This window comes from Botryllus schlosseri, chromosome 10 (genome assembly GCF_051294905.1).
Source record: "Botryllus schlosseri isolate E-star chromosome 10, Bs_hap1, whole genome shotgun sequence".
NCBI lineage: Eukaryota > Metazoa > Chordata > Ascidiacea > Stolidobranchia > Styelidae > Botryllus > Botryllus schlosseri.
The window spans coordinates 15,197,636-15,222,363 of NC_137245.1; the positions used below are offsets into that span (position 1 = coordinate 15,197,636).

General features: G+C 43.0%; 3 protein-coding genes across 4 annotated transcripts in view; 2 read left to right on the plus strand and 1 right to left on the minus strand.

Moving 5' to 3' along the window:
* LOC145448347 (neurocalcin homolog) overlaps nucleotides 1-24,728 on the minus strand; it is a 65,314-nt gene that overhangs the window by 29,033 nt on the left and 11,553 nt on the right. The window lies entirely within an intron of this gene.
* LOC145448994 (uncharacterized) lies at nucleotides 1,231-3,211 on the plus strand. 2 transcript variants are annotated; one of them, XM_080327450.1, is made up of 5 exons: nucleotides 1,231-2,217; nucleotides 2,277-2,332; nucleotides 2,396-2,476; nucleotides 2,548-2,742; nucleotides 2,815-3,211. In XM_080327450.1, exons 1-5 carry the CDS (start codon nucleotides 2,194-2,196, stop codon nucleotides 2,864-2,866), a joined length of 408 nt encoding a protein of 135 aa, XP_080183576.1. In that variant the 5' UTR covers nucleotides 1,231-2,193; the 3' UTR covers nucleotides 2,867-3,211. The 2 variants fall into 2 exon arrangements, with proteins under 2 accessions (XP_080183576.1, XP_080183575.1); XM_080327449.1 differs by having other exon boundaries at nucleotides 1,231-2,332.
* Nucleotides 9,755-11,629, plus strand: LOC145448732 (uncharacterized). Its single transcript, XM_080327192.1, has one exon. It carries the CDS (start codon nucleotides 9,755-9,757, stop codon nucleotides 11,627-11,629), a length of 1,875 nt encoding a protein of 624 aa, XP_080183318.1.

Here is a 24,728-nt window from a genome sequence, read left to right on the forward strand (position 1 = left end):
GTTGATTGACATTTAACTAGCATGTTTGAAGTTGGAGTTTTCCGCATAAGTAACATACCACGAGTGCACTACATGTTGAGTGGAAACAAATTATAATCCTTAGTACAGGCGAATAAAGTCCTTCAACGTTTTCGCATCTAATCCGATAGTGTGTAGTTATTTATTCAAGATGCATATCACTGCACTTTCAGAATAGCCAGACACATCTTCTCGACTGACTGACGAATGAACGAATGCGAATCGCTCAAAATGAAATTATCAAGTTGAATATACATCTCTGATTTCGCTGCAGTGAGTGGATTCATGTACAATAGCGAACAGATATACATAAAAACACCTGACTATGTAGATGTTGTGTCGGTACCGATGAAATTTATGTTGTTGAAACTTTTAGATTGCCAATATCATGTATCGTGCAGGAAAGGGGTCACCAATCTTTTTGAAACCAAGAGCTACTTCTTGGGTACCGATTAATGCGACGGGCTAGCGGTTACTACCGTTGCGGCCGTTCCTTACCAAGAACAGAAAACTCTCACTCATCGGGACTCACACCAGCAGCGTCTCCGGGCTCTGTTACGTTGCCGTACTGCGCTCCGGAGCGCCAAACTCTGCGTTGAGACTAGGGAACAATACCTAGACTCACGTTCAGCCTCCGCGTGAGCGAAGACGAGCGACGCCCTGATCGAAAGCTGCGTTCATATGAAGCCCTTCTCCGTTTAAATTTTCGAATCGCTCAATTTAATATTTGCTACTGCGACCGCGGGCTACTTATTTGGTTCTATTGGCGACCCCTGCTGTAGGGTAATTCCGTGTGTGTGTAATGTGCAAGTCCATGTCCCTGAATTAAACGACATATATGTAAGAATTCCCTAAAACGTGGCACGCAAAACCAGTGATGTTATAAGCGCCGCTATCACGATTTTACTACAGGGGTCGTAGGCAAAAAAACTCATGGGACGTATCCAAAAATTCTGAGAAACATTCCGTTCCACATGATTCTGAAGATCACTTAATTGGGCACTGTGCGTATTCTTTGGGAGACCTTGAATGCACCACTGGACTAAATTACACTTGTACTCGAAAATCAAAGCATAATTTCTGTAATTTCCATTCTTCATTTTCACTTATCTTTACCGCTGCAACCTTGCCAATTCTTCATCTACCGCCAATCTCTTCAGTCTTCGTGTATTGCACAGCAAAAACTATTTGACTGTATTACTGAAATTTCAAAAATTTTCTTCAATCTCGCCATTTTGACTTTATTACTAAAATTTTAAAAGTTTATTTCAATACCAATATTTCCGTCGGGGGCAGCTATGCTCCCCAGATTGTATCGTATTTAACAATTCTACTGTGAATGAAATAAAACTAATAATAATACCGGTATACATTTGTCTCCAGAATAACAGTAGCATTGTGCTATATTTCGATACGATGCGTTTAAGGTACGTATAATATTGGATGTTGATTCATTTTGCCTCAACTATTTGTGGCAGTGATCCTATGATACTCAGCAATGAAACTACCTATGGCGCTCATAAAAAGAAAATAATTTTACCCATAAACTATGGTGTTTCTGCATTTTAGCATCGACCCGAGGAAGCTAAGTTGTTCAGCTTCGCCAAGGAAAATTACCTGGACAGGCAATGTGCCATATTCAGGTCGAAATTATTCACGTCGTCTATGTAGGCTATACCTAGCTCACTCTCGGAGCGTCTGTACATTGACAATGCAGGAGAATATCCAGTTAATCTATATTACATTACCACCACATTGCCGGCATAATGCTTCGCGTTTATTTACAGGTGACGATTATCAATAGAATCGTGGTAATTCCTCACGTGCTCTCAAGTTTTGGTTACATTGTTAAATCATTTGAGTATGTATGGTGCAATACGCAGCGTAGCCTCGGGGTAAAATAACGTCAAGGCCCACGCAACTGGCGCTGTGAGAGAGAAATCAGAAACGCTCTCTCGTTTCGCTTGTCTCGCATGGATTACTACGACCGCAGCTCGCGACAGGAAAGTACCGGCGCGGAAACATAATTTGTCTCGAATCCCCGCCGAATTCTTTTTTTTTACTTCCCAACTTTTTCCCGAAATTTGCCTATATATAAGCGCAGCGATTGCAAAAAGTTATGATCAAATATAGCATCATCGTTCACTTCATAACTTGATATCACCACTGTTAACCATGGCACACTCGCATGTTAAAGCGGTAAGTGTTAATCATATAATAGCTATGTTAATATGCAATTAGAATGTTTTTTTTCACAGGTTTTCGCGGTTGTTTGCTTGTCCATTTTCGTAGCTCCAGCTTTTGCGGAAGACGAGTAGGTTTTTATTGGTGATTTTGCAGAAGTTAGAAAATAATGCAATGCTTGTCAATATTGCAGAGACTTTATCAGCTTGCATAAATGCAGATTGGACGACACCGTAGACGTGACAAATGGGCACGCACCATATAGGAGGAACTTGTAAGTCTGTCGTGCAAAACTTAAAGCTATATTACGATCATAAAGAATAGTTTTGTTTCTTGTTCATTTAGCTACAGATGCGCAAACGTATCTCCAACCAGGATAGAAAACGGTACCTGTCTGCACAAAACATGCGTAAACCCCAAAACCAAAGTTCACCTCGGGCCGGGATTCTATTCAGTTCCAATCTATGTGTGCACAAAATTGCATTTGAGGCGTGGCGGGAAACCTTTCTACGACAAAGTCGCCACGATAGTCGGTTGCAGGTAATGTAATATGCGCGTGTATTATGCTCATTGCTCACATGCAGGGTAATTCAACACTTTCGTTATTTGCAGATGCATCTACGAGCCTTTTTATAAGCCTGCACAAACTAATCATCGATGCTGAAAGGGAATATCGCCAAATAAAGTGCAATGGAGCCGTGTTATTTTCTATAAATTGTTTTGAACTCGCAATCAATCAAATGCTAATTTTTTATTATAGTTAGTCTATATAGATATATTTATTTATTTATTTATTTATTCAATGTGTACTAAGTAAGATACCTTGATACGTTTGCACTATTTATATTATTCATTTTTGATGCTGCATTGTTGGGTATGCGTCGACGTAAGCTTATTTATTGCATACCAGAATTCATATATTACTGCCTGTACTGTTCCTCGTTTTATAATATTTTACTTCTTCATTTGTCTAAGATGCGGAGAGAGCAATAAAAATATTCTATCAAGCGATCGAGTTGAATTTTATTCATGGGCAAATTTCCAGAAGCAGCGCTGTATATGAAGGCATTCTCAGATTTGTATTGTACGCTAGAGGGCGCATTAGCCATAACATTTCTATACTATTGGAAGCTTAGATGAAGAACTTCTGAAATCGTCAAAAGTTCCTGTTACTGATTCGTGAAATTAAGATTTCAGTGGCAGTGCCATAGGGAATCTGCTATGGCTGTTCATTTTATATTGAAAATATATTATTATTAAGAATAAGGATTTGGTTACAAGAAAAACACTTGACACATAATTCGCAGATGTCTTATATACGGTTAATTTTTTTCTAGCGACACCCCATATTTTGCATTGTCTCCGAAATGCTATCACCAACTAACGCGTACAGGCCAACTGAACATAGCAATAAACTCTGCAAAAGAGCAGTGTTCAAGTATCGAAATTCCAAGTGCGGTAACGGAATAACAGAGATTGCGGTAATTACATTTGCGAAGCTTAAAAGCGCTAGAAATCATAAAGGGACATCCAACTTATCATTCCGGTATCCACAATATGAAACAGGCACGTGTGGTAAATATAGTGAGGATGGTGCGAACCCCTGAAAGGATCTAGTTCATGTCAACGCGAATCTGAAAGCGAACGTGAACGCGAACCTAAGACGTCATATATATTGTTAATTCTAACGCTTTTAACGGACCAGGCAATATCATAGTGAAATACCGGTTTCCATACTTACCATATCTACCATACCATATCTACAGAAATCACCTCAAAATTAAGTTAGGCATTGGACATCAATGTATTCTTTACATCAATTTCGTTGATGTCAATCATTGATAAAATAATTATAGCGGACCAAGCTCACAGCAGAGAGTCACTAAATATTCACAAACGCAAACCTGAATATTCCGAGCAAACTTTTGTAACAGAGCTACTGAAGGGCAAGATACATGCTCGTTTAGTGCCTGAATTTCTATTCATATGGCCAGTGCCATGCACAGAGTGGTCCTAAGTTTAAATGGAAATAATATAAACCAAGGATGTTATAATTGCGTCAATAATTGTAATATATATGAAAAAGGTTCACAGTGTGCGAATCCCATACCATACCAAGGTTCGCACTATCCACAGCTCGCCGTGTAGACCAGACCTGGGCAAAGTGCGGCCCGCGGAGCTATTCTGTGCGGCGCGCGAAAGGTTGCTTGGAATTCAAAACGTAAAACCTGCTTTTGAATGTTGATACGTGAACTTTAGCCATAGGCTGTACCAAATGAACAGGAATTTCGTTTACTTTGAAGCCTGCTCAATAATATGCTACGATTACGCTGCCTCTGTCCCTCGCATGCGTAATCCAGATTCAAAATAAAGTCAATGTAGGCCCTGCCAAAGAATTGAGTAGCAAATAAAGTCACAAGAAACACTCTATCCATATAATATATTAGTTCAAACCTTCTTCGTTGCCATTGTGTTTCAAATTGTTACTTGATACGTGTCCAAATCCCTAATTCGTAAAGCAGGTCAATCAGTGCTCGCGATTACCATATGAGTCATCATATCTATCAGCCATAAAGGATGACCGGGCATGGCAAAAAATGAAAGCTGAAAGATGAAATTCAAAGAAGGATTGGAGCACTAAATATTTGTATATCGGAGTCAGATGTAAATCCGTCCCAGGGTTGTAATGACTCGAGTCATGATTCGACTCGAGTCAGACTCGAGTCACGATTTTTTTGTGACTCGACTTGACTCGAGTCATTTTCTTGAAATGGGAAAATGACTCGACTCGACTCGAGTCAATATTTGGATTGACTCGACTTGTACTCGAGTCATTACGCATGACTCGACCCAAGTCATTGACTTGGTTTATTTTATATGACTCGAAGACGAAGAAATTTGCGAATCGTAACGGCTAGATCAACGCATCTGACGAATTCTGCCGACATCGCTATTTGTCACCACTGCTTTCGTTGCACTAGTCTGATATCAGATAGGCCGCCGTAAAAACAACAGACATTGGTACATAGTAGCAATGCATTGTACAAAATCATCCAGTGATGAAGAGGTAATAATTCCTCCGCAATCAAAGTACCGTACTCAAGACTTTTCAATTATACCAGCAAAGAATCGAAGCAAAGTTCAATTGGAGCCAATGCAATGCAAACGCTTGGTTGCAGCTAATGATGAGTGTATCCACATCCTGGGCGCTGTGTTTCTGCGACTTTCGGGTGCGGCAGTTTCTGGTGATGTCATAGAAACCGCTGAGATGGTATACATTACGGACTCTACGAAACTCTTCTACCTTAGTCGAGATGCCATGCAGAAGTTGGGCATCATTGGGCCCGATTTTCCTCAAATTGGGGCAGCCGCACTCCACGCGACACGAGAGTCAACCCTTGAGGGTAACCCGCATCAAACATGTAGCTGCCCACGGAGGTCCACGCCTCCTCCACGCCCCCAGCAACTGCCATTCCAGCCTTGTGCGGAGAATGTTGATAAAATGAAGCAGTGGCTAATTGAGAGGTATGCATCATCCACATTCAACAAGTGCAAACACAGCCCACTACCAACCATGACTGGGCCCCCTATTTCCATTCATATCGATCCGTCAGCGACACCGACTGCAGTCCACACACCGGCTCCCATTCCACTTCATTGGAAAGAGGAAATTGAGAAGCAGTTGGAGGCGGACGTAAAATTAGGGGTGATTGAAAAAGTGGAGCCGAACACGCCAACGACCTGGTGTCATAGGGCCATATGGGTGCGCAAGGCAGATGGCAGCCCGAGGAGAGTTGTTGACTTCCAATCGCTGAACCGCTTCTGCTCTCGAGAAACACACCATGTTGTGGCTCCTTTCAAACAAGCACGCTCGATACCTCCAAACACTTACAGGTCTGTCACGGATGCCTGGAATGGTTACCATTCCGTGCCCGTGCGTGAAGAGGATAGACACCTTCTGACATTCATCACTGAGTTCGGGAGATATCGGTATAGAGTGGCCCCGCAGGGATACCTGGCCAGTGGCGACGGGTACGCATACCGCTACGACAGCATCATTGCTGACACACCACGCAAAACGAAGTGCGTGGACGACACGGTCCTCTGGGACGATGACCTTGCCACGCACTGGTGGAGAATGATTGACTATCTAGAATTAATGGGCCGTGAAGGTATCATCTTAAACGCCTCCAAGTTCCAGTTCTGCCGCAGACACATCGAGTTCGCCGGCTTCGAAATTACTGCTGAGAATGTTCGCCCTCTGCCCAAATATTTAGAGGCAATACAGTGCTTCCCACGGCCAACAAAAATAGCAGATATACGTGCATGGTTTGGGCTGGTCAACCAGGTATCCCATTATGGCCGGCTTTCTACCATTATGGCACCATTCAAACCGTTACTAAGCCCGAAAACTCCATTTTGCTGGACTTCCGAACTTGATGATGCATTCGCGCACTCCAAGCTGGAGCTCATCAACGCTATCAAAGATGGAGTACGGATCTTTGACCCCACTAGAAGAACGTGCCTGACCCCGGACTGGTCAAGGTCTGGCATTGGCTACTGGTTGCGACAAAAGCACTGCAAATGCGTTTCCTTGACTCCCGACTGTTGCGACCATGGGTGGAAAATCACTCTCGCTGGCTCAAGGTTCCTTCGATCCGCCGAACAACGTTATTGTTCTGTAGAGGGCGAGGCGCTTGGAATCGCATGGGCATTGGAAGATACGAAGTTCTTCACCCTAGGATGTGACGATCTCATCATCTGCACTGACCACAAACCTTTGGTAAAAATCTTTGGGGACCGCTCCCTTGATGAAATTACCAACACAAGGATTTTTCGTCTGAAGCAGCGCACATTGTCATGGCGCTTCCGTGTCGTCCATGTTCCTGGCAAGCTCATTCCTGCGTCTGATGCATTTTCCAGGCACCCTGCTCCCTTGACTCCAGTGGAGGACATGCCATTGGACCACTGCGACAGTATAGTAGCTGCCCATGAGGACACCAATCTGATTGAAATCAGCATCGTGGCCGCCTCCCGAGCATCATTGAATGCCATTGAAGTTGTCTCCTGGGACGACGTAAAGCGTAGTACCGCATACGATCCTATCCTCAGTGAGTTGAAAAATCACATCATCTCAGGATTCCCAGACAAATCGGACAAACTGCCTTTTCAACTACAATCATATTGGCGGTACCGCGACAACCTTTCGATCGTAGATGATGTTGTCATGTATAATGACCGGATCGTCGTTCCCCCGCCGCTGCGAGGGGTTATTTGTGAAATCTTACACTCGGCACACCAAGGGACTGCTGCCATGTCACAGAGGGCACAGGCCACAGTATTTTGGCCTGGGATGACTGAGTGTATAGCACGTACACGAGCACGTTGTGACAACTGCAGTAAAATGGCACCGAGTCAAGCATACATGCCTCCGGCCGAGCCATTCATACCGACCTACCCTTTCCAAGCTGTTGCTGCTGATTATTGCACCGCCGCAGGCCACCACTATTTAGTCGTTGTTGACCGCTTCAGCAACTGGCCAGCGATATTCCATGTGAAGCATGGTGGGCAAACGTCTGGAGCCCTCGGACTCCAAGATGCATTACGAAGTTACTTCGGCACGTTTGGAGTGGCCGAAGAACTTAGCAGTGACGGGGGACCCGAATTTGCTGCGCACAGCACTCGGGAATTTTTTCGAAAATGGGGGGTGCGCCACAGGCTCTCGTCGGCTTACCACTCCCGGTCAAATGGCCGTGCGGAGGCCGCGGTGAAATCGATGAAACGACTCCTTCTCGGCAACATTTCGCAGGGTGGCAGCATTCGGACCGATGCAATTACTCGGGCGTTGCTACAGTTTCGCAATTGCCCCGACCCCGCGAACGTACTCTCTCCTGCAGAAATAGTATTTGGCAGGACTTTGAAAGACGCGCTGCCGATCAAAGCATGGGTCCCAGTTTTCACCCAGCGCAATATAAGGCCATTATGGAGAAACCTCTGGCGGAGTCGCGAGCACACGTTGCGTACCAGATTTGCGAAGCAGCTGGAATCTCTGTCGTTGAACACTAAGCCATTATCACCGCTTCTTGAAGGTGATGTCTGTCGCATTCAAAACCAAAACGGTCGTTACCCCCTTCGATGGGACAGAACCGGCACTGTGGTTCAGTGCCGGGACCATGACCAGTACCTCGTGAAAGTGGACGGTTCCGGCAGATTGACGCTGCGTAACAGGAAATTTCTGCGCAAGATTGAGCCGTACTTCTCGAACCAGAAGCACCAATCTCTTCAGCCAACGGTCTCGTCTCCCGGCACAGCTACGCCTCCTCAAGTCGTTTCGCCACCCGCTCGAAATGGGCAGTCAAATGAAGTAGACCCTGGCGTGCTGCGATCCGCCGAATCGAGTGCAGGAGATCATCTACCAGTTGAAGTACCGATCGACGACACTAGTGTTGCAGCACCGCCTAATGAGAGACGCCAGCGCTCTGGCAGAAATGTTACTCCTCCAGTATGGCACAAGGACTATGTTATTGGGGCACAAATTTTATGTTGATTCCCGCTATCGCCATTGGAGTATTTGGTTGAACGTCCTCTATACGCGGTATTTTGAACTCCTCACTCAATGCACGTTGATTTCGTTAGGAGTTGGGGGGGATGTGTGAATATCTCTTGCCGCTATCACTCTCTCTCTAATAGTTTCCTTAAACGCATGAGCGATCTCGTCTTCTTGTTGTTGTGATTGCGCGACGTGTGTGCATGTATGTATTAGCACCCACGTCTTGTGAGTTATTGGAGTAATAGGTATTAGGCTAGTCGATGCAACTGTTCTTTTGTATTTCAGTTTGATCATTTATTACGGTATTTAACGTATGAATAAATGCAAAGTTGCACAATGTGGATTTATTCTAAGGCCACGCCGCTTTAATATATCTGAGGATGTCCTCTCTACTTAGGTATTTTTGAAGTGTAACTCATCATTGATTTGATCTGCCGTCTGTGAAAACACACAATACCCTCCGTCCATTTGACGTTTTATTAGGTATGTGCATTGTGCACGTGAGTAATCATGAATGGCTAATGTTGTGTGATGTTTGTACAGTAGGGCTGTTCAAAAATAACTTCTTTTTTTATTTTACTTGATGGCTAGGCTACTTGATAAAATTGTTATGTTGCATTAAAAGAACACTGGATCTGGTTATATTTTAAAAAGTAGAATCAATGATATGAGAAGAGAAAATTTTGGATTTGAAAATTAATGGAGTATTTTTAGGGAGAAATTCTTTCATATAATATAAGTACATACTAGTGGTAAGCCGACTATTTTTTCATTTCCAAAATATCCTCCTCTGATAACTTCGCTTCTTCTTGTTGGAATTGAGCCAAATTTGCTATGAATCATATTTTTACACAATCTAACAATATCATGAGGTAGTCAGTAAAATCCGAAAATCTTTATTCGTAATTAATACATAGTGAGCTACTGCACCCGCCACAAAATCCCATAATTCCACCTTCTCTGCCTGTAACTCACCAGGTACCAGTCTTCACTGATAGTGGAATGAACCCGTGGGGTGGCATGTTGGGATCGGTGAAACGCGGATTTGACCTACAAACTATTGAAATTAGTAGCTTCAATGGCGATCCCCTTGATTACCATAGGTTCACCAATGAATTTGATTGTTCATTTGATCCCGAGGATGTTGATCCTAATGAAAGGCACTCTGCAAGAACCAAACTAAATAAGTTGATAAGTCTTTGCACCGGAAAAGCCCGCTCTGCGCTAGAGTGCTGCCGCATTGGAACGCAAGATGATGCCGCTTATAAATATGCTCGAGATGTCTTGTACGACAACTATGGTCGCACATCCTATGTTGTAGCTGCCTTTATTGAGCAATTGACTGATGAAACACCAGTCGATACTACAAATTTACAAATGCTTATAGAGGCATCCGACCAGCTACAAGCTGCCAAACGGGTCCTCGAACAATGTGATTCAATATCCCAAGTGAATGCAACTGGTGTTTTTCACGGTATCTTGAGTAGATATCCAATTTCATTTTTGAACCGTTTTCTCGCGAAGCATGTCGAGCAGGTTGAAGCCGGCATCGATCCAAATTTCAAAGATTTCGTGAAGTTTGTCAAAAGAGAAACATCATTGGCTCGGTCGCCATTGGGTCGGTTCATTAATGATCTTCACAGCAAGAAGTACTCGAAGAATCTGCGCAAGACTACAATAAAGGTGAATGCCACATCTGCCATGGCTTCAAGCTCGACAGATCAAGATGCCGTCGAAAAGAAGCCGCATTCATCTTGCATCCTATGTCAAGGCTTCCATCCTCTCTTCTACTGTGATACCTTCCGTAGGATGTCTGTACACGAACGTCGACGACTCGTGGAAGAGAGCCTGGTATGTCGTAATTGTTTATCCTATGGACATGATCACAATTCTTGCCCATCATCATATCGCTGCAGAGTTGATGGGTGTGGCTATCTTCATAGCTCGTTATTACATGACGCATTTAAACGTCAGGTACATCCTAAATCGAATGTTGTTGCCAGCAACAACACAATTATGCCTTCATTTCCCTCGATCGGGGAGAGAAATTGCCCAGTTCGTTTGTCTGTAGTACCAGTGGTAATCACCTGCAGAGCATCCTCTGTCAGGATTACCACTCATGCATTTCTCGATTCTGGGGCTACCAACTGTCTATGTACTTTTCGTTTACTAGACAAATTGGGGATTAGTGGTGAGCCTGTAAAGTGCTTGATGAATACTGCCGCGGGTACCCTTCCCAGCCAGTCTGAATTTGTGTCCATCTCTGTTCAAGGGATTGGGGAAAGTACAGTCATCAACTTGAATGATGTATTGGCTACTCGCCACTTTCCTGATATCGAAAGTCATACCCCAAATGCAGAAACCGTTGCACAATGCTCACACCTGAAAGAACTGTATATACCGCTTATTGATATAAATGATGTTGACCTTATTATTGGTAGACAAGTTCTTATGTGCTACCCGGCAGATGAAGTTATCAGACCCCGAGATAATTTGCCTAGTGCTGAACACACTGTATTTGGCTGGTGTTTGGGTGGTTCTGACAAAACCCTTCGAACAAATGTCGACTCTACTGAAGTTAATTTTCTTGATTGCAATAACAACATTTCTGTTATTGATGATAATTTCACAAAACATTGTGTTCCCCCTGCATTACCAATGTGTTCTGCATGTAATGCCGATTTTCCTGATCTTAATTGTGATCCATATGAAATTCATCGCTCTGTCGAAGACGAACAAGCCATCGATATTATGAAGAAAACTTCACGCATAACAAATGGACGCTTCCAAATCGGGATGCTTTGGAAATCAGATGACGTCGCTTTACCAGGGGAGCTGCTGCAAAGTCTCTGGAAACTCAACGAACCAAGTTTATGAAAGATCCTGAACTTTTTCAGAAGTACAACGAAAAAATTAATGACTATCTGTCAAGGGGCAATGCTCAGGCTATGCCATCGGACATACTTCCGCCAACGAACCGTACTTTCTACTTGATTCACTTCCACACAAAACAGAAAAAAATGAGAATTGTGTTTGATGCCAGCCGCAAGTTTGCGGGAAAAAGCTTAAATAGCCAGTTACTCAGCGGGCCGGATATAAATTCCTCCCTTATTGGAGTGTTATCTCGATTTCGAATGCACAGATATCCGTGGGCAGCAGATCTGGCACAAATGTTTTCTCGGATCCAGACCTACCCTAGGGACTCGGACAGTCTCCGATTCCTGTGGTTTGAGAACAATGACATTCGTGGGAACATTGTTGATTTCCAAATGACTTCTCACGTTTTTGGGAGCACGTGCTCTCCTGCTATTGCACAGTTTTGTCTTCGTCAAATCGTTGCCCTCAACGGTACTAATATGCTGACGCTGCAACCTTGGATTGTATCCTAAAAAACATGTATGTTGATGACTGCGTTTCCAGTCAAGAGACTGTTGAGCTTTGTAATGAAACTATCAAACAACTTCGCTCGCTATTTGCTAATTATGGATTCAATCTTACAAAATTTGTCAGTAATGATGCCAGAATCATGTCTCAAATTCCAGAGTCTGACCGAGCACCAAAATTTGTGAATCTTGATTTTGAGAATTCTAATTCAGAAAGCACGCTTGGCGTGATTTGAAATGTTGCTAAAGATACCATCCAAGTCAGTACAAAACTTTTACCCAAACCTATCACGAGACGCGTTATGGCGAGCCAGATTGCTCAAGTATACACCCCCTTTGGCTATCTTGCGCCGTTTCTCCTCCCAGCGAAGCTTATCTTACAAGAAACTACACGTCTCAATCTCGAGTGGGATGCCCCGGTGGAGAGTACACTCAAATCCAGATGGGTGAAATGGACAAAAGGTTTGAAAAACTTGGAAGACTTATCATTCCCTCGATGCTATAAACCCCCGCATTTCATTCCCGTCAACATTCAACTGCATAATTTTGCTGATGCAAGTAAAATAGGATATTCGGCTTGTAGCTACTTCCGATTTGTAGATGCTAATGGAAAAATTCATTTGACCTTTGTCAGGGGGATCTCTCGAGTCACACCGAAGAATGCTCCTAGCATACCTCGGTTGGAACTGACGGCTGCGCTCACTAGCGTCAAACTTTCAAGAGCAATTCTCAAAGACATCGATTACAAGATCGATTCTGTTCATTATTGGACAGACAGCACGGCAGTACTTCAATGCATAAAGAGTACGTCGTCGCGGTTTCATACCTTTGTTCACGAGAGACTCTTAAAAATCCGTGCGCTGACGCGGTTTGATCAATGGAATCATGTTGAATCTGCCTTGAACCCAGCAGATATTGGCTCTCGTGGTCTTATGCCGGATCAGTTGAAACGTGCCAAAGTTTGGTTTAATGGCCCTGAATTCCTTCTCCAACCACCTCGCTCATGGATGCATAGCACATATCAGGAGTGTGAGTTATCTCAAACTGAATTCCACAGAGAAATCATCTGTGCCTCTGACATCGCTATTGTTCCCGATACAATGGCTGTTTATCTGGAAAGTTTCTCATCATTGAACAGACTCGTTCGTTCGACCGCGTGGATCCTACGCTTACGTGCTATTTTACACTGGAAGTCTAAAGGCTCTCCTGATGATCCAACCATCAAACCTGATCGTGGATTCCTTACTGTTAAGGAATTGGACACTGCCCTGAGGGAATTTATAAGACTTTGTCAGTCTGAATCATATATAAATGTTACTCCTTTATTAACTGTCCGTTCTCCTACCAGTGAACCAGTTGACAAAAAACATCTCCCTAACGCATTGGCTAAACTAATTCCATTTGTTTGTAATGGTGTAATGCTGGTTGGTGGTCGCCTGAATCAATCAGACTTGCCAGACTCATCCAAGAACCCTATGATATTACCATCCCACCACCATGTTACTCGCCTAATTATTGAACAATGTCATGTTGAAAATGGCCACTGTGGGACTCTCCACGTCCTGTCTATCCTACGCAAAAAATTCTGGGTAGTAAAGGGTCAGACCACTATCCGCAAAGTACTGAAAAAATGCTTATTCTGTCAGTGTCGAAGGGCAACACCCGGCTGTCAGTATATGGCAGACCTCCCAAAATGCAGAATTACGCCCGGCAAGAATGTGTTTCATTATACAATGGTCGACTACTTTGGTCCCCTTATTTGTCGTCGTAATCGCAGCCAAGTGAAACGCTATGGCTGTGTGTTTACATGTTTATGCACAAGAGCTGTACATTTGGAGGTGGTGGACTCTCTTGAGTCATCGGCCTTCCTAATGGCATTTTCCAAATTTATTGATGTTCGTGGCAGACCTGCTCACATGTTCAGTGACAATGGTACTGCATTTGTAGGTGCCCAAAAAGAGTTGGGAAAATCCATTACAAACTTGAATGTAGAGTCAGTTGTCAGTGCATTGGCTGCTAAAAATATTCAGTGGCATTTTTCTCCTGCCCTTGCTCCTCATTTTCAAGGTGCAGTAGAGCGGATTGTGCAAAGTTGTAAACGTATTCTCCATGGATTGAACAATAATGCCCCTTATTATGACAATACCTTGTCTGCTCTGCTCTATGGTGTCGCTCGCATTTTGAATGACAGACCGCTTACTCCTGTCTCAAATGATATTGGTGATTTGGAGTCACCAACGGAGTTTCGGCATTTCAAAGAATAATAGACAACGTCATAAAAGACAACAAGCTCACCGGCACATTCGCTTATCTCGATAATATTACTGTTTGCGGTATGGATAAGGACGACCACGATCGAAATCTCGACGCGTTTCTCAATGCCGCTCAGCGATTCAGCCTCACTTTCAATCATTCGAAGTCGATCATCCGTTCTACGGAAATAGACTTGCTCGGTTATCGCGTGTCGCATGGCGTGATCAAACCGGACCCAGAAAGACTAAAGCCGTTAATCGATTTATTGCCGCCACGCAACAACCCAGAACTAAAACGAGTATGTGGTATGTTTGCCTACTATGCCAAATGGTTGCCCAACTTTTCCGACAAAATCCGTCCTTTGTATTCAGTCGAAAAATTTCCGCTTTCCGAAAATGCATCTATCGCATTTAACGATTTAAAACGCGAGTTAGTTGACGCGTCTCTTGGTAGGATTGACGAGACAAGTCCGTTCACAATAGAGTGTGATGCTTCCAATGCAGCCATTGCAGCTATCCTCAGTCAAAACGGTCGACCGGTCGCGTTCATGTCAAAAGCACTATCGCCAAGTGAAATACACTACTCCTCTGTTGAGAAAGAAGCGTCCTCAATTATCGCGGCAGTTCGTAAATGGGCTCATTTTTTACATGGCAGACATTTCACTCTTGTTACTGACCAAAGATCTGTCGCGTTCATGTTTAACGGCAAATCTAAAGGTAAAATCAAAAATACCAAAATCCAGCTGTGGCGTGTCGAACTTGGTCAATTTTCGTATGATATCGTACACAAACCGGGGGCACTGAATGTTGCGGCTGATATGTTTTCGCGGACCACATCTTCGTATTGCGCATCGATTTCACCCTGTGAGTTGGGTTCTAATCTAAATCGCATACACGACACTCTGGGTCATCCAGGAGTCACAAGGCTGCATCATTTCGTTCGTTCGAAAAATCTCTCGTTCTCCCTAAATGACGTCCGTGAGACCTGCGCTCGTTGCCGCATTTGTGCTCAGATCAAACCAAATTTTTACAAATGCAATCCGCAAGTGCTTGTGTAAGCAACGAAACCTTGGGAAAGAATCAACGTAGACTTCAAAGGGCCTTTGAAATCTAACAAATCCCCTTTCATGTTCGTTGTCATAGACGAATATAGTCGTTTTCCGTTCGCCTTTCCATGTCGCAACACTTCCGCGCTAACCGTCGTTTCGTGTTTGTCGACACTATTCGCTGTTTTTGGACTTCCGGGATACGTTCACAGTGACCGAGGCACCGCTTTCGTGTCCAAGGAAGTCAAGGATTATTTACATTCTCGCGGGGTTGCAACTAGCTTCACTACGCCTTACCACCCAACAGGAAATTCGCAGTGCGAACGCCTTAATCAAACATTATGGCGAACTATCAAACTCATTTTGAAATCAACCGGAGTCTCAGAATCATGTTGGGCTGACGCCCTTCCTCATGCGCTACATTCAGTTCGATCGCTACTTTGCACGTCAACTAATTCAACGCCGCATGACCGATTTTTTTCCTTTCCAAGAAAAAGTATGGTGGGGAACAGCGTGCCATCCTGGCTATTGACACCGGGGCCAGTTTTCTTACGCAAATTCGTCAGAAACAAGGGCGATGAACTATGTTCTGAGGTCGAACTTCTTGAAGCCAACCCGACTTACGCACGTGTTCGTTTTCCTAACGGCCGCGAGTCAAACGTCTCACTCAACGATTTGGCCCGTTTTCCTACTGGAGAAGAAACACCATCGACTAATCCTGAAACGAAACAAGCTGAACCTTGTTCTGTTGATATCAATGGCCACGAGCCAAGTCGCGAAGTTTCTAACGTTGAGTTGAAGTCATCTGATGAAGAGCCTCAAGAATCTAACCATTCAGAGGATGCACCAGATGATTCGAGTAGAGATCTAGACGTCGAGCTTCGGCGTTCAACTAGAATTAGGCGCCAGCCGGATCGGTATGGTAATTTTGTTAGTCATTGATGTTTTTGTGTCATTCTTCTATGTGAATTTACAAAATGAAAGGGGGGTAGAATGTGGTGATCCGCAATTAGGCAATAATTACTTTCATCTGATTAGTTACGTTGTACAGTACAGTGTCGCCTTATCGTTACCGTGTCATTCTATTCTCTTCTGTTCTGCTGTCAGTTGTGTTCTATGTTGCTTAAAGCCACATTGGTTACCTTTGCTTTAATAAAGCTTCAGTTAGTTATTCAACGCAATAGTCAGTTTACGACAACACAAAACAGAAAAAAATGAGAATTGTGTTTGATGCCAGCCGCAAGTTTGCGGGAAAAAGCTTAAATAGCCAGTTACTCAGCGGGCCGGATATAAATTCCTCCCTTATTGGAGTGTTATCTCGATTTCGAATGCACAGATATCCGTGGGCAGCAGATCTGGCACAAATGTTTTCTCGGATCCAGACCTACCCTAGGGACTCGGACAGTCTCCGATTCCTGTGGTTTGAGAACAATGACATTCGTGGGAACATTGTTGATTTCCAAATGACTTCTCACGTTTTTGGGAGCACGTGCTCTCCTGCTATTGCACAGTTTTGTCTTCGTCAAATCGTTGCCCTCAACGGTACTAATATGCTGACGCTGCAACCTTGGATTGTATCCTAAAAAACATGTATGTTGATGACTGCGTTTCCAGTCAAGAGACTGTTGAGCTTTGTAATGAAACTATCAAACAACTTCGCTCGCTATTTGCTAATTATGGATTCAATCTTACAAAATTTGTCAGTAATGATGCCAGAATCATGTCTCAAATTCCAGAGTCTGACCGAGCACCAAAATTTGTGAATCTTGATTTTGAGAATTCTAATTCAGAAAGCACGCTTGGCGTGATTTGAAATGTTGCTAAAGATACCATCCAAGTCAGTACAAAACTTTTACCCAAACCTATCACGAGACGCGTTATGGCGAGCCAGATTGCTCAAGTATACACCCCCTTTGGCTATCTTGCGCCGTTTCTCCTCCCAGCGAAGCTTATCTTACAAGAAACTACACGTCTCAATCTCGAGTGGGATGCCCCGGTGGAGAGTACACTCAAATCCAGATGGGTGAAATGGACAAAAGGTTTGAAAAACTTGGAAGACTTATCATTCCCTCGATGCTATAAACCCCCGCATTTCATTCCCGTCAACATTCAACTGCATAATTTTGCTGATGCAAGTAAAATAGGATATTCGGCTTGTAGCTACTTCCGATTTGTAGATGCTAATGGAAAAATTCATTTGACCTTTGTCAGGGGGATCTCTCGAGTCACACCGAAGAATGCTCCTAGCATACCTCGGTTGGAACTGACGGCTGCGCTCACTAGCGTCAAACTTTCAAGAGCAATTCTCAAAGACATCGATTACAAGATCGATTCTGTTCATTATTGGACAGACAGCACGGCAGTACTTCAATGCATAAAGAGTACGTCGTCGCGGTTTCATACCTTTGTTCACGAGAGACTCTTAAAAATCCGTGCGCTGACGCGGTTTGATCAATGGAATCATGTTGAATCTGCCTTGAACCCAGCAGATATTGGCTCTCGTGGTCTTATGCCGGATCAGTTGAAACGTGCCAAAGTTTGGTTTAATGGCCCTGAATTCCTTCTCCAACCACCTCGCTCATGGATGCATAGCACATATCAGGAGTGTGAGTTATCTCAAACTGAATTCCACAGAGAAATCATCTGTGCCTCTGACATCGCTATTGTTCCCGATACAATGGCTGTTTATCTGGAAAGTTTCTCATCATTGAACAGACTCGTTCGTTCGACCGCGTGGATCCTACGCTTACGTGCTATTTTACACTGGAAGTCTAAAGGCTCTCCTGATGATCCAACCATCAAACCTGATCGTGGATTCCTTACTGTTAAGGAATTGGACACTGCCCTGAGGGAATTTATAAGACTTTGTCAGTCTGAATCATATATAAATGTTACTCCTTTATTAACTGTCCGTTCTCCTACCAGTGAACCAGTTGACAAAAAACATCTCCCTAACGCATTGGCTAAACTAATTCCATTTGTTTGTAATGGTGTAATGCTGGTTGGTGGTCGCCTGAATCAATCAGACTTGCCAGACTCATCCAAGAACCCTATGATATTACCATCCCACCACCATGTTACTCGCCTAATTATTGAACAATGTCATGTTGAAAATGGCCACTGTGGGACTCTCCACGTCCTGTCTATCCTACGCAAAAAATTCTGGGTAGTAAAGGGTCAGACCACTATCCGCAAAGTACTGAAAAAATGCTTATTCTGTCAGTGTCGAAGGGCAACACCCGGCTGTCAGTATATGGCAGACCTCCCAAAATGCAGAATTACGCCCGGCAAGAATGTGTTTCATTATACAATGGTCGACTACTTTGGTCCCCTTATTTGTCGTCGTAATCGCAGCCAAGTGAAACGCTATGGCTGTGTGTTTACATGTTTATGCACAAGAGCTGTACATTTGGAGGTGGTGGACTCTCTTGAGTCATCGGCCTTCCTAATGGCATTTTCCAAATTTATTGATGTTCGTGGCAGACCTGCTCACATGTTCAGTGACAATGGTACTGCATTTGTAGGTGCCCAAAAAGAGTTGGGAAAATCCATTACAAACTTGAATGTAGAGTCAGTTGTCAGTGCATTGGCTGCTAAAAATATTCAGTGGCATTTTTCTCCTGCCCTTGCTCCTCATTTTCAAGGTGCAGTAGAGCGGATTGTGCAAAGTTGTAAACGTATTCTCCATGGATTGAACAATAATGCCCCTTATTATGACAATACCTTGTCTGCTCTGCTCTATGGTGTCGCTCGCATTTTGAATGACAGACCGCTTACTCCTGTCTCAAATGATATTGGTGATTTACAGTGTTTGACGCCGAATTCAATTCTATTGGGTAGACTAGATCCGTCACTACCCTCACATGTATTCAACAAAGCTGATGAGTACGCAAAAAACTGGAAATATGTACAACATAAGCTTGATCTGTTCTGGGGCCGTTGGCTCAAAGAATATCTACCGCAATTACAGGCACGCTCGAAATGGCTGAAAGTACAACCCAACTTTAGGGTTGGCGATATTGTTTTGCTTAACGACACTACTGTACCTCGTGGTAGATGGCCCAAAGGTGTTATTGAACATGTGTTCCCTGATCGTAATGGTCTGGTCAGGAGAGTAAAGGTTCGTACTGCATGTGGAATCTACGAACGTGACATTCGTAAATTGTGTCGTTTAGAACTGTCGTAATGTATTTTTCACAATTTGATTTATTTCGTTTTCACGACCACCTCTCATCAATTATTGTGACCCTCTGTAATGTACCTTGACGGTTTCCAGTTAGTCACAGGGCCGGCCATGTCGCGGTGGATTTTTCTTTATGGCTCATCGTTCACCACCTTGATTATTTCGAAGTACATCCTGCACATGGGCTCAATATGTCGAGTGACGCGGTGGCGGTCGCCTGTTTTTGATTGTCGTAGTTCTGCTTTGTTTATCGTTTATGTTTTGTCCTTTCAGGAAAACGAGTGATTTTTCAACGTCACAAATAAGATATTGATCCACTTGGTGTTCTTGTTTGATGTCAGTTGGAATTCAGAAGAAGTCAGCTTAATACAATACGGTAGTCGCCATCTTTGGAGACGACAATACCTGCGACATGACGGGATGCCGTCCACGGTCTTCTTGAAGTGGCGGGAGGATCCGTTAAGGTAGCTCGACGTCAAGGACAGTGTGAAAGTAGTAAACAACATTACTATTCGGTAACAGATCAGACGTGAGTGAAGTAGGCTACTAGCAGATTTTCAATATCTGCATGCCCGTTACGTATTGCATCTTTTGACACAGCTTGTTTCTCTGACACTCAACGACAAGATAGCTTCTTGATCGGTAGGTCGGGGGTTCGAACCCTGGCCGGGTCAGACCAAAGACTTGATTAGTAACACTGGTATCCGTGACTTCCATGCTTGGCGCTCATTCGTTACTGGGAGCACGGAGGGGTGGTGCAAGATTTAGAAAGCCGTACAGGGCTATATCCGCACCTTCCTTGTCCAGCGGCACATGTACAATTGTACATCATGCACTCATGGTATGCATGTGCACAGATCGTGTGTATGTCTATCATGAGTCGGTGTATATGCCGCAAAAACATCAAGGACAAAAATAAACTACGTCCTCTCCTTTCAACGCAGTTTAGGACCATGTTTCTAACTTTCTGTAATCGTTGCTGCTGCAGCAGACTTTTGGTTCCATGTTGACACGGAAAAGTACAGTTGGGTTGTGTAGGCTATGCGTAGCAGCTATGAAGGTTGCAAGTGTGTTTGGTTCAACCTGTCGTTGTGAATCAGCCTTTTCGGACATGAACTTCATCAAAAACAAACACAGAACACGCCTCACTAATGCACATCTGAAACACTCAACCAGAGTTGCAGTGTCAAGTTACATACCAAGCACAGCGCACTAGTTGATAGCATGCAATGCCAGAAGTCCGACTGACTTATGTAAAAACAGAAAACAAGATGTCCAGCAGGGCTGTTCAAAAACACTTTTTTCCCGGATTCCAGCCATTCACTGATTAAATTGACAGGTTACCATAAAAAACGCTGCACACCAAATTTGGTTCAATTCTAACAAATGTAGGACTCCGCACATCCAATTAAAATTTTAAATTTATTAGGGAAAATTTAAAAAAATCAAATCTTTGATAGATTTCTAATTCGATACGGATGAAAATTTCAATTTCATATTAGGAAGGAGTTCACTGCATGGAATTTATCACAAGATGTTGTGAATAAAACTTTTCAGATGATCACAAAGCACCCAACTACAGACAGTTGGTCCGAAAATTCGTATATGCATATGGAAAACTTGGAACAGACATTAGCATAAAAGTTCGCTTCCTGTTCAATCATCTAAATATATTTCCTGGTGATCTTGTTGATTAGCAAGGGGAGAATCGGGGAGGTTCCACCGAGACATCAAAACAACAAAGGAAATATATTGGGGCAGATGAGATGAGCATATTATGGTAGACCATTGCTAGAACCTTTCGGGAAGCTGCACTAAATTGCTTACAGGCGTAGAAAAATCAAATGTGCTTTAAAATAAATGAATAATATCATATTTCATCTGGTTATTGTAAACTTACAATAGGTGGTTGACGTAAAACTGATTGACTTAATGCCACTTTATTAGAGTATCTACGTAAATACTTGTATACCTGACCGCTGTTTATTTAGGTATATGATATCCGTGAAAGTCTATAACTATGATAAATCGAATACCCCTAAATATAGTGCTGTTGCTGTATTTTGATTTAAAAGAGTCTTGTGTGTATAAAAATAACAGGTAGATTGAATTTCTAAACTTTATAGCACGACTGAGCCAATTTTCTATCTAGTCATTACAGCGAAAATGGGAGATTTTGGTCAAAATAGCCCCATGGGTTATCTTCAGAACAAGAGCCAATTTGAAGAAACCAAGGCCATATTCGTAATCAGTGCCCTACAGAACCCCCAAAACCACAGTTACTTTGTCTGCCTGAAAATTTGTGTTGACTAGTGAAATGTATACAAACCAGGGCATGGTATGGTATGGTATGGAACGAGAATTTTCCATACTCCCTACTTGCCTTACTCTCTCCATACCATACTTGCAATTTTCCATACCATACCAACATTGTTCCATACCATACTTGATACATATTACATACTTTCAAATACTTCAATATCATAAGTAGTACCTTTTCTAGCACCTATATTATTGATATTTCGCAAGTCATTATTACTTAAACTAGCTATGATGCGATAATAACTCCTGGTAATAGTTTCATATAGTCTGTTTTGATGAGGTTTAGTTCACAGTGGTGAGGTGCCGTGTACCTCTACTCTACGGCTTCCGCGAGCAAAATGAGATAGTCAGCAGATTATTATCTAGGACCGTCCATAAAAGGGACTGGCAACATACGGCCCGCCACGAGATTTTGTCCGGCCCGCGGACAGTTTACCGTCTTACATGATAATGTGACCCGCGGCAGATTCAACACTACTTGCCTAAACGTCAAATTTTCGTGACTGCATGTTATTATATAGGTCTGCGCACTACGCAGCCTGCGGGAGTGGAGCTTACGGGTAAGTTCTTCGAGGCGAGAAGACTTGCATTATCGGCATTTACGATGTACTCAGCCCTAATGAACTGATATCTTGGTAAATTTTGGGTAAAGGGGCTTGTCAAACGCTTTGAAGGCGATAAATACTGCAGCGATCTGGGTGATTATTTTATTAGTACAGTATTTGGTTGGGGTTAGTGTGGCGAGAATTTCAAACTATATCTACTCCACTCCCTGATCTATAATCCTAATGCGAGAGCGTTTGAAATAAGACCAATGAGATATTTCGGCATGTAAATAGTATAAATGTGCGGATAATGTTTGAGAAGAAATGTAATTATCAATCACATTGAGCATTAAGTACGTTACATCATGATTGCTTGTAAGCTCTCGTCACTCAAGGAATGAGGTAGTTGGAGTGCCAACATTACCAGTTATAGCGTCACATGATAGACCAGGCCCGGGCAAAGTGCGGCCCGCGGGCCAAATGCGGCCCGCGAAGCCATTCTGTGTGGCTCGCGAAAGGTTGCTTGGAATTCATAACATTAAACTTGCTTTTTGAATGTTGATGCGTGGACTAAAACCCTAGGCTGTACCAACTAAACTGGAAATCCGTTTACTTTGAAGCCTGTCCATTATATGCCACGATTACGCTGCCTACGTAACTCGCATGCGTAATCCAGATTCAAAATCAATTCAATGTGGCGAAGTATGAGTAGCAATTGAATTTACAAGAAATCACCCTTTACATAAAGTTTAGGTCAAACCTTTTTTGTTGCCATTGTCTCATTACGCATTCTACAGTACGTGTATCAAATTCTTACGTGAGGCGTTTCCAAATCCCTAATTCGTGAAATCGATCAGTGGTCAGTGCTCGCGATTACTATATGACTCATCAATCATCATATCTATCAACCATAAAGGATGAACGGGCATGTCAAAAACAGAAAGCCAAAAGCAGAAATTCAAAGAAGGTTTAGAGCACTAAATATTTGTATACTGGAGTTACGGGTAAACCCGTCCTTTTAGTTTTTGCCGAGCATGCCGCCGAGATTAAGGATTTTTATTATGACAAAAACACGAAACACTCGGTCAAGGGAGGGCGAATCTCAGAATAACCGCACATAACATGCACATGCACATGCACACTGCTCGGAATGCAGCGACCAAGACAAGCTTTGTACTATCCCATATACATTCTAGTGCAGTGGTTTTCGAACTGGGGGGCGTGACAGCATCTGAAGTGAGGCGCGAAGCCCAAGTTGAACGAAATTTTCTTCCGCGCTCCGCGCGATTTACCCCCAGCTCATAACACAGTTAATGCTCTGTGTATTTTCCGACTTTGATATTACAGAATTCAATCATCAACGCAATAATCTACCTTGCCTTCAAATCATCTGTTGGGATTGCTAGCATTCTGGTCGCTCTTTTTAATATGCTGAGATATCATGATAGGATTGGGGGGGGGACCAAATTTTTCACTATCATAAAGGGGGCGTGCCTTAAAAAAGTGTGAGAACCACTGCTTTATTGTCTTAATAGAAAAACATGGATTGTGGTTTAAAGAGAGGTAAGAATGTATCATCTTTAACATTGTTTCGAATCACGACGGCAAATAAATATTTTTTAATTAACCGCCATATTCTCATTACCTAACATCAACGCATTCACAGAGCATCATTTATTAACAATGTAATTTAGAAATAAAATTAAAATACACTGGGGAATATAGCTGAAAATTTTCACTCGGCCCACCATCGTATTTTCTACTTCTCATTTGGCCCGCGGAAGAAAATAATTGCCCACCCATGTGATAGACTATGCTCGGAGACGTCGAGTCTAAACTCCATGGAATATCGGATCAACATTACTGTTTTCATTATTACATCACAAAATCGTGTCATTCCAAGTGCTCCTAAATCCGTTGCACAAGTGTGTATTTGATCCTACACAGCGTTCAATAGTTCACGTTCACACATAACAAAAGAGATCGCATTCTGTGAACAGTGAACAACGTACGCTTCATGGAAGCTTGCACAGATCTCGATAAAATGTATAAAACACCAAAGTATGGAAGTATGGAAATTGGGTTCCATACCATAGATCAAAATCTTCCATTCCATACCATACTTGTATTGTTCCATATTCCATACCAAAATATCGATCCATACCATACCATACTTCCATACCATACCATACCATACCATGCCCTGATACAAACATGGTGCGAAGTAATTGATTTCTTTAAAAAA

What these genes read in the sequence shown, in the direction of transcription:
- LOC145448994 (XM_080327449.1), top strand. Translation starts at nt 2,250, where the DNA reads ATGCAATTAGAATGTTTTTTTTCACAGGTTTTCGCGGTTGTTTGCTTG. An exon ending in CCAGCTTTTGCGGAAGACGA is followed by an intron (nt 2,333 to 2,395) that starts GTAGGTTTTTAT and finishes TCAATATTGCAG; the next exon opens with AGACTTTATCAGCTTGCATA. An exon ending in GCACCATATAGGAGGAACTT is followed by an intron (nt 2,477 to 2,547) that starts GTAAGTCTGTCG and finishes TTGTTCATTTAG; the next exon opens with CTACAGATGCGCAAACGTAT.
- LOC145448732 (XM_080327192.1), top strand. Translation starts at nt 9,755, where the DNA reads ATGAACCCGTGGGGTGGCATGTTGGGATCGGTGAAACGCGGATTTGAC.